Here is a 10,463-nt window from a genome sequence, read left to right as displayed (position 1 = left end):
CCTGTGATCCAAAACCTGGGAATTGTCCTCTGCCCCACACTTGTCTGAAGAATCTGTTGAATTCACTGCACATAGTTCTAGATCCCTTTGAATTGGAATAGACGTTCCAGCAGATATTTGAGTTCTCTGGGCATCATGAGACTTGTTCGATGCAGCAGACATTGACTGGTTTATTCTTTGACCCAATATGTTGCTGCTGGCATCTTTTGCTACAATTCTTTGACCAGACATGTAGGAGCTGGAACCTTTTGCTGTTCTTTCAACACTACGCACAACTTGTGACCCAGTACTTCTGGAGACAAACTCCACAGAAGAATTCTCCTTACTTGAATGTTTTTCCCCATTTACTGCACTTAACTCTAGATTATCACATGTATCAGGAGGCTTGACTAAGTTTATTTCATCAACATGCTCAGTTTGTAGGAAAGATATCGCACACCCAATAATCCCACCAGCACAACCATTAACGTTGTTCTTAACCTGTGAACTGCTTTTATTGGCACTGTTGCGAATTGCGAGAGCTCTTTGCCTGGACTTGGATCTTTGAACTCTAGCCAGTGATAGATCTGGGTCATGATAAATGTTCGAGGTTTTTGCATTCCCTGATATTCAGGAAAAATAGCACTTGGATCCTCTTCTCTCTGATCTTGAGGAACACCTTTGGAGGAAGCTCCTGCATTACTAATGGGGCACTGTGGCAAAATTGTAACCTCATCTCCTGCACCTCTAGCTGGTGATAGAGCTGGGTAAGGGTAAATGTCTGACAATCTTGCAGCCCTATGATATTCTGGAGACGTAACACTCGGATCCTCTTCTCTCTGATCTTGAGGAACACAATCAGAGGAACAACGAGCGTTACTAATGGGGCACTGTGGCAAAATAGATACCTCATCTCCTGCACATCTAGCCAGTGATAGAGCTGGGTTGTGGTAAATGTCTGAGATCCTTGCATCCTTCTGATCTTCTGGAGATGTAACACTAGGATCCTCTTCTCTCTGGTCTTGAGGAACGCCATTGGAGGCACACCCAGCATTACTTACAGGGCAGTGTGGCAAAATCAAAACCTCCTCTCCTGCACTGAAACCTCTGTCAAAACCATGACGTTCAGTGCACAAACCATTTGGTAGCTCCCCACTGTGAGCTGTAGGAACTGGCTTGTCAAACACGGGGCAATGGCTACCAGTAAAATGGATCACGGGCTGTGTGCGAGGGAGTGGAAATCCTAAAATCAGCTCTGGTTTGTTCAATACTGTAATGAACAAATCAAAAGATTCTTAATTAATCCATAGGCATAACATAAGGGCAAGGACATTGCATACATACAGCAAAAAATATATACTACATACAGTACAGATGTGTGTGTGTTAGCTCAGGCCGTGGAACTGAAATCCCCTATTCACTGAAGCCATTCTGAGATACTTGTCATGACCAGTTGATGTATCGTTCAAATTACAAATAATATCCCGAATTACGAACTTTCTTGGAAACCAAACAGAGAATTAATAAATCGTTGACGGTTCGAATTATACTAATACATAATGCAATATTAAAAACCCAGGGATCATTTTTTTCATCATCTAAAAACTTAATTGCTACTAAAATCAAAACAACACAGAAACTATTTCAGTCTAAAGAAACACAATTAACAATGTTATTAAAACGATGCCTTCCAAAACCACGCAATTCGAAGTGAAAATGGCAAGAGTTGTAGAGAAATTATGAAAATGGAAGATCACTCTCAAGCATTTTTGGTAAAACTTAGTAAGAAAAAATTGTATGATTGCTTTGAACTGATAGAATTGAAGGTGGGGAAAGTAGTACGCACCATGATTGGGGTCAAAGGAGGAGGACAAAAGCCATGGAGGAGGGGCAATTCCGTCAATAAGGCATTTGGAGGTGAGGTGTTGCTCGAAGAGGTAGGCCTGGTGTTTGGCTTGGTTGACGATCCATTTCTTCCTCTCGAAGATTTGCACCAACAGCTTCTCTGTCGTCGGCATTTTCACACTTCAACCATGGATTTCGATTCACTGAGTTACAGAGGGAGGGAGGGAGAGAGAGAGAGAGAGAGATTTGGCTGTTTGGGAATGGACGGTCGAGATAGGTTTCGCGTATTAGCGCGGACTGGTTTTCAAATTTTCGGGAACTTGAGGAGTTTTGAGTTGAGCGGGTTTTGGGCTGAATTAGAAATGGAGGCCCAATAAATTGAAATTACTTTAGACACATACCCATTGATTTTTATTTTTATTTTTTTATAAAGGACAATTTTCACATATAAAAAGATTATTAAAAAAAACAAAGAAATTAAAAACAAAAAATAGAGGAATGTCGGTGTAGCGGAGACAGATGAATGAGGTGGAGTGGGCACTAACCACTTACCCCTTAATTACTTAAGTGGAATTTGTTTTTTAATTTTGTAATTTAGCAAATTTATTTTTTACAATTATATCCTCATTATATTAGATTGTGGTGTTTGTTAACCATGGGTATTTTCAAAGCTTTTGAATGTTTCATTTTTAAGTTTATTTATATACTAGCCTCCCTTTCGCGCCTGCAATAGGCTTTTTTTTTAATTAAAAAAATTAATTTATTTATTTATTTTAGAATTAAAAATAATAATGGGTAGTTGTATTCCATAAAAATAGGATTCATTATCTGATTTTTTTATATAAAAGAATTAATATGAAAAAGTGTGAATTCACCATATTATCCTCATTTGATTAATAATTTAAATTTTTAATGTTTGCATTAACTAAGAGCATTTTCTGGTATTTTGAATGTTTCATCGTTCTCTGCCTTTTGCTTTATATATATAGATATAGAAGATTAATCAATCATTAGAGCATCTTCAACTAATATGTCAAATTGTCACATGGACATGAAATGGCCAAAATTGAAAGTTAAACCTACTCCAACCAAATAGTCAAATCCGATATGGATTTAAAAACTGGAAGAGATATGTCCAAAATAATATATCAAAAAGATTGATGTCAAATACTATTTTAAAATTTTTTTAGTCATGGACCCCACTATCATTTACTCTCGTTTCAAACTTTATGCATTATATGAGCCCCATTTTCTTTTAAAAGTATAATAAATAGTATGGTATTCGGCATTTTGGGTGAAGTTTAATTTTTTCCAAAGTGTCAAATTGTCACATAAGTCATCAAATTCAATTTAACATTTTGCATTTAACATCTCCAAGGTAGATGTTAAATTTAAATTTGATGACTTATGTGACAATTTGACACTTAGGAAAAATTTTAACTCCACCGAAAATGTTGTTGAGGCCCAAAAAAAATCCTAGGCTAGGCCCAAGCTTAATCCTAACCCAACATGATGCTTTGCCAAAATAGAAGCCCGATGGGGGTATGTGAAAAGCAAACATGCAAACCCGTCACGCTTGAAGGGTCAAAACAAACTCGTAAAACATACCAACCCTGTAAGCCCACACACATCAACCTGTTAGGTGCAATTTAGTTTGGTCATAGCCAATTATAGCACAATAAGAATTCAAGCATGAATATGTCAAATAAGCACACAACGCCAAGCCAAAAGACTGCTATCCTAACTCCAAGCCATGCTACACGTGGGCCAAAGCCCGTAAAATAAGAAACATGGGGCTTTCTATGAAGGTTGTGGTATGGATAGTAGACCTGGCAATATTGCATACGACCAAGATTAACACGACCGCATTTGAAATTATCAGATTTGGGTTGAGCTTAATGGGGTGGTTGAAAAGCGGTGAACCGTTAGCTACCGTTAAGCTAACGGGTTGGGTCAATTCGCGAATATTCACATCCACCCGTTAAGGAGGGTAATTTGGTAGTTTTGCAAAATATTTTTTCTTTTCTTTTCTTCTTCCCCTTTTCCTCTTTAGTTTCCTTCTTTCCGTGTTTGTTTCTTCTTTCTTTTTTGTCTTTTTCCTCTTTACCCTTTTCCTTTTCTTCTTCCTCCCATTCTTCTCTTCTTCTCTTCTTCTTTGCTTCTCTGCTTCTTTGCTCTTTTTTGGTCAAGATTCTCTTATGCTCTTCTTCTCTCCACTCAATAGACTTCACAGCCCATCCATCACGGATCAAGAAGGAGGTTGTTGGTTTTGGTTCTCTCAGTCAATTTTGAATTTTCTTTCTTCCTCAGTTTATGTAGTTGTTGAGTTTTTAATATATCTGTGTGAGAGAGATATACTATTTTGGGGTGAGAAGACTGAAATAAAGAGGGAAAGAGGGAAGAAAAATTAGGGTTGGGGTTTGGGGAAAAAAAGAGAGAAGGTGTGTCTGCAGAGAAGCGTGATAGTTTTTTTTTCTGGTTTATTCTTAACGGGTTAACGGGTCGTGTCGGATATTACATGAATTGTAACGGGTCGTGTGGGTCTAGTATTTGTCACTGTTAACTTAACGGGTCGTGTCGTGTTAACCCGTTAACTTAATGGGTTGACACGAACACGACCGAAACCCAGTTAATGACTCGTTTGCCAGGTCTAATGGATAGACACGAGTCTTCACAAAAGCTTGGGCCAAAAATTGACACATCCAGGCCAAGGCCCAACATAATAGGAAGAGGGAATCCAGCATCAAGAGGGAACAATCCCACATGGCAGCCTCTGGGGATAAAAAGTCAGCAAAGGCGGCCTGCGGGAGAAAAAGTCAAGACAATGGCAGCCTGCGGGATGAAAAAGAATGGCAATGCTTTGCCATAGAAGGAGTGGTGAAGGGTTAGCTTTATGGAATGAAGAAGGCTACATGGAGATAATAGAGGCGATCCACGGCCATTTCTACCTACGCCATGTGTTGTGAGGCAAGGTATTAACATGATGACCTTGGTCCTTTCACCTTCTTTGGAGTCAACTGAAGCCGCCCCATGGTGTCACGGCCCAGAGGCTCATTGAAGAAGGTCTAACCAATTCCTTGGAGGATTGGAACAGACCTTTTGTCCTAAATTTTCATAGCACTAATGTCTAGTCCCAATCAACAGGAAAAGGATCGAGCTGCAACAATCCGGTCCATTACAAAAGATTGTTGATATATCTTGGGAGGAAAGGAAGTTTTTTGAGCAATTCACCATCAATATGGCAGAATTCACTCATGAAAGCATGGAAAGCCAGGAGGAAGAAGAACTACAGGAGGAAGTGCTAGATTTTGCACCAGCCGCACTGGATGACTCTCTGCCAGAGGTAGAAGATCCTTTGCAGGAAATAAACTTAGGAGCAGAGGAGGATCCAAGGCCTACCTTTATCGCAGCACTATTGAGAGAGCCACTTAAGAATGAACTCGTTGCACTTCGCAAGAGTTCAAAATTGTTTTGCTTGGCATTATCATGAGATGCCAGATTAGACAGGGGAATTGGTAGAACACTGGTGCCAATCAAAGAGGGATACCTACCGGTCAAGCAGCCGTAAGAAGGATTTCCATGGACCACAGGAATCTGAAAGTCAAAGAAGAAATAGAAAGGCTGCTCAAGATTCATCGAGCCCGCCATCTATCTTGCCATTGGCTAGCTAACATTGTACCGGGTTCTAAAAGGAAATCGGGCGCTGGGAACCGTGGATTACAGAAACCTGAATGAAGCCTCTCCCAAGGATGAGTACCCTATGCCAATGGCAGACATGCTAGTAGATGGAGCTGCCCACAACCAGATGCTATCTTTTATGGATGGCAACGCAGAGTTACAATCAGATCATGATGGCAGAAGAAGATATCCACAAGACAGCCTTCATGTGTCCAGGGCATATAGGTGCTTTTGAATACACTGTAATGCCTTTTGGCTTGAGAAATGCAGGGGCTACCTATCAAAGGGCAATGAATTCTGTTTTCCACGATATGATTGGACATTCCCTGGAAGTTTATATTGATGATGTTGTGATTAAATCACCAGAGGAGGGAAACCACATGACAGATCTAAGAAGAGCATTCCTAAGAATGAGGCAACATAAACTGAAAATGAACCCAAAGAAGTGTGTTTTTGGAGTTCAAGAGGGAAATTTCCTAAGGATTCTTGGTCCACCAAAGAGGCATAGAGATCGACAAAAACAAAGCAAGATCCATCATAGAAGCTTTGCCACCTAGGAACAAGAAGGAATTGCAAAGTCTCTTAGGAAAAATTAATTTTTTGAGGAGATTTATATCCAATTCTGCAGGAAAGATCCAGCCTTTCTCTTCTTTGTTAAGATTAAAACAGGAACAAACCTTTAAGTGGGAAGAATAAAGCACCAACAAGCTTTTGAGGAAATCAAGCATTACCTCTCAAATCCACCATTCTGTCCCCACCAAGGAGAGGCACTCACTCAAGCTCTATATATCGCGTGATCGAGTATCCATTGGAAGTTTATTGGTCTGGGATAACAAGGAAGGAAAGGAACAAAGTGGTTTATTACCTAAGCGAACTACAATGATGTGGAAAGAAAATATTCTGCAATTGAAAGACTTTGCCTAGCCTTGTACTTCACTGCTGTAAAGCTCAGACATTACATGCTGCCATACACCATCTATATCATTGCCAAAACAGATCTGATCAAATACATGCTAACAAGACCAATGCTTGAGAGGCGTGATTGGAAAATGGACCTTGGCCTTGACAGATTTGCCTTCAGATATGTTCCTCGAAGCCGTCAAAGGACAAGCTGTGGCAGACTTCCTAGCGAGATCATCCCGGAGAGGAGATTGAAAATATGGACTCTCTAGACATAGCAAATGCAGATCTATTGACCAGAGCTCACACCTGCCTCAACAATCCTATCTACTCAGTTCATCTTGCACCTTGGAAGTTATACTTTGATGGATCAAAAACTGATATAACTTCAGGGGTCAGGAATTGTCTTGGAAGAACCACTTGGAATCAGACACTGCTATTCTTTCCAATTGGATTTCCAATGCACCAACAACAGGGCAGAATATGAGGCCTTAATCATTGGCTTAGAAATACTGGTAGAACTAGGAATCCAATCTGTGGAAAGTCGGGAGATTCCATCGGGTTTTGAAACAAATTCTTTGGGAATACAAGTGCCTAAGCCCTTCTTTTGGTGTCTACTTGGTAGGCGACTAGGAATCTTCCTCGATTCACGAAGCCACTTGGGAACATATCCCAAGGGAAGAAAATTTTGCCAATGAATTGGCCCAAGTGGCAACAGTGTACAAATGCCGAAGATTGTGTACAAAGAATCATCGGGATAGGAAAGAAAAGCCTACCATCATTACGGCGGGGATGGAGATAGATGTCAGTGCCACAATCATCAAGATGATTGGAGAAATCCTATCATGACCTATCTACGATATCCAACTTTGCCCTCCGAGAAAAGAGTGAGAATCATGGCTTTAAACTACCTTATGTGGAATGAAGATTTGGTCCGAAAGAGCAAGGATGAGGTGCTTTTAAGGTGCCTCGGAAAGGAAGAATACATGAAAGTTATGGGGGAAACCCATGAAGGAATCATGGAGCACATCAAGGTGGGAGAAAAATGTGCTGGTTAATTAGGAGATATGGCTATCTGGCCAACCATGATGAAAGATTGCATTAACTATTCCAAGGGGTGTGAATCTTGTCAAAGACACGGTCCAGTCCAGCAGGCTCCATCAGTTCCCATGAATCCAGTGGTAAAACCATGGCCCTTTAGAGGATGGGCAATGGATCTCATTGGTAAGATCTATCCACCACACAGAAGAGATTGCTTTATCATTGTTGCCACAGACTATTTCACTAAGTGGGTGGAAGCCAAAGGCATTAAATCTACTACATCTCAAGAGATCATCACTTTCATAGAAGAGCAGATTATCCAAAGATTTGGCATCCCAGAATCAATCACAACTGATAGAGGATCCTCCTTCATATCCGGAGAAATGCTTGGACATGGGAGGCATTCAAATTACTGCTCCAATCCACTCCTTATTATGCCCTAGCCAATGGACAGGCAGAATCAAGCAACAAAGTGATCATCAACATTATCGGAAAATGCTTGAGAAGAATCGAAACAATGGCATGAGAAGCGAAACTCAGGCATATAGAACTTCAAAAGAGAAGCGGCGCATGACTCCTATGCGTTAACCTACGGTCATGATGCAATTCTGTCTATGGAGATGTTGTTCACCCTGCAGAATTGCTCACCAACATGACTTAGTAGGAGAAAACTACTCCCGAGCTATGCTATGCTGCTGAATGAAGGATTAGATGCGAGGCGAGAATTGACACTCTCAACAAACTCCTGGCAGGAAAACAGGCTGTATCAAGGGCCTACAACAAGAGAGTCAGGGACAAGAGTTTTGAAGAAGGGGAGATAGTCGAAGGCGGTTTCGCCTCGGAACCCATGTGGTGGTTATGGAAAATGGTAGCCTACATGGGAAGGCCCTTTCATAATCAACAGATCCTCGGAATGGGGGCATACAGGTTGCAGGATAGGGATGGAGAAGTTCATACGGCCCCAATCAATGGCAAATGGTTAAAAAAGTTTTATCCAACCATGTGGGATGCGCAAGTCTGTACAAACAGACCTCGGGATAGACACAAGATTACACTAGAAATCTTTTGGTTCCTTTCAAAATTACCCTTGTTTCTACTTCTATCTTTTAAGTTTGTCCCTTTTTGTTGTACTTCCATACTGTCTTTAAAGTTTGTCCTTTGTTTCTCTACCTTCTTTAAGTTTGTCTTTTGTTTCTACTTACATCTTTAAAGTTTGTCCTTTGTTTCTTTACATCTTTAAAGTTTGTCTTTTGTTTAACATACTTTGTCTTTAAAGTTTGTCTTTTGTTTCTACTTCTGTCTTTGAGTTTGTCCTTTGTTGTACTTCTACTGCATTTTCCATTAACGGGAATTTACCACGCGCCAATTTAATGGCCATGTCATTTAAGTGCGAAACCGTTCCAAAACGATTCAAACTTAAGGGCATTGTTTGGGCCAAAATTGACACATCCAGCCCAAGGCCCAACATAATAGGAAGAGGGAATCGGCCAGAAGAGGAACAATCCCACATGGCACCTCGGGATAAAAAGTCGACAAAGGCGACCTCGGGAGAAAAAGTCGACAATGGCGACCTCGGGATGAAAAAGTCAGACAATGCAACTCCCATAGAAGGAGTATTGAAGGGTTCGTGACATCAAGAAGAAGCAGAAGATTAAATCCCCCATATATATGTATATACAGAGATTTTTCCTGTCTTTACAGAGAAGGTAATTCTCCCAAGATAGATAAGCAAGTTACAAATCTCGAGAGAGGATAAGCGAAAGGAGGAGTGTCGGAAAAGAATCAAACTAACCATCAGGTAAAATATCACAAGGGGCAGCAGAAGTGATGGCCTATCCAGAGAACCTATCGCCAAAATTGAAGAAGAAGAGGAAAGGGAAAATATCTTTGCTCGCCCAATAAAAACACAATCACCCTACTCCAGAGAAGAAAGCAGTTTTTCTATAAATACAAGAAGGAGTGAACAGGGTAGAGGACACTCAAAAACCAAAAAATCAATCAAAAACAATAAGAATTCAAGCATGAATATGTCAAATAAACACACAACGCCAAGCCAAAAGACCGCTATCCTAACTCCAAGCCACGCTACACGTGGGCCAAAGCCCGTAAAATAAGAAACCTGGGGCTTTCTATGAAGGTTGTGGTATGGATAAACATGAGGCTTCACAAAACCTATTGAGAATTCAAGAGATGGAAGTTTTTGGCTACTTGGGAGCATCCAAAACTCAAGCCCATCTCTTGGGCCCGAGCACATGGGCAAGCCATGGAGAGAGAAGGTGGTCCAATGCCTTGGGGAAAAAATATATAAAGATTTACAACACTTTGGAAAAGCCCCTACCAAGGGCCTCGTCAAAAGCCACTTCCAACAGCTTGACGAAACCTCAAAAGGCTTAAATGGATGCTTAAAATAGAAGCCTATGATCCAGTACCTTAGGAAAAGGCCCAGCCCAGCACCTTATAAAAATCTAGCATCGCATCTGGCTATTAGAACAAGTCAAACAAAAGCCACTGAAAAGGACCAAAGGAAATTCACAAGACAAATAGAATACCTATTGGATTAAGGCTCCTACTCTTGTTTCTTTCTTCCTCCATCTTTAGTAGGAAAACCAAAGAAAAAAGTGGGTGGCGCCTTACCCACATGAAGAGGTCCAGCAGTGTTAGAACCTTGGAACCCCAAGAGCTTCAGGCCTATGGGTTCAGACTAAGGAAGTTTTCACCAAATAGGATTAAGGGAAGAAGACTAAGAAAAGAGGGAGGGAGTTTTGATAAAATAGAAGTCTAAAGTGCCTATAAAAGGAGGCCACTTCTACCCAGTAAAAGACACAATCATCCAGAGCACGACCAAGCTTTTGTCAACCAAACTGGAAGTTCTTTCAAGGAATCCTCCCCTCTGCTTCGATCTTCTTTGTTCTTCCTTAGTCAAAATCTTCCCAAAAGCCTTTTCTCCTTTACTTCAGGCCTTAATTTTATTTAGAAACTCATGCTCTTTCTCTATATGGCTAAATTTGTGAAGGCTTAGC

General features: G+C 40.7%; 1 protein-coding gene across 1 annotated transcript; it reads right to left on the bottom strand.

The window, feature by feature from the left end:
- Positions 1–256: 256 nt before the first annotated feature.
- LOC148914996 (uncharacterized) lies at positions 257–2,128 on the bottom strand. Its single transcript, XM_089043542.1, has 2 exons — positions 1,826–2,128; positions 257–1,249 (listed from the first exon to the last, which is right to left on the bottom strand). Exons 1-2 carry the CDS (start codon positions 1,995–1,997, stop codon positions 396–398), a joined length of 1,026 nt encoding a protein of 341 aa, XP_088899668.1. The 5' UTR covers positions 1,998–2,128; the 3' UTR covers positions 257–395.
- Between the last annotated feature and the right edge of the window lie 8,335 nt (positions 2,129–10,463).

The sequence above is a fragment of the Prunus mume genome, linkage group LG8 (genome assembly GCF_029339155.1).
Source record: "Prunus mume cultivar Tortuosa linkage group LG8, ASM2933915v1, whole genome shotgun sequence".
In the NCBI taxonomy this organism is placed as follows: Eukaryota; Viridiplantae; Streptophyta; class Magnoliopsida; order Rosales; family Rosaceae; genus Prunus; species Prunus mume.
This window is presented reverse-complemented; position numbering and strand designations above follow the sequence as displayed.

Coding starts and splice junctions, on each gene's coding strand:
- LOC148914996 (XM_089043542.1), bottom strand. CDS start 1,997: ATGCCGACGACAGAGAAGCTGTTGGTGCAAATCTTCGAGAGGAAGAAA. Junction 1,250..1,825: donor CTCCTTTGACCCCAATCATG/GTGCGTACTACT, acceptor TGTTCATTACAG/TATTGAACAAACCAGAGCTG.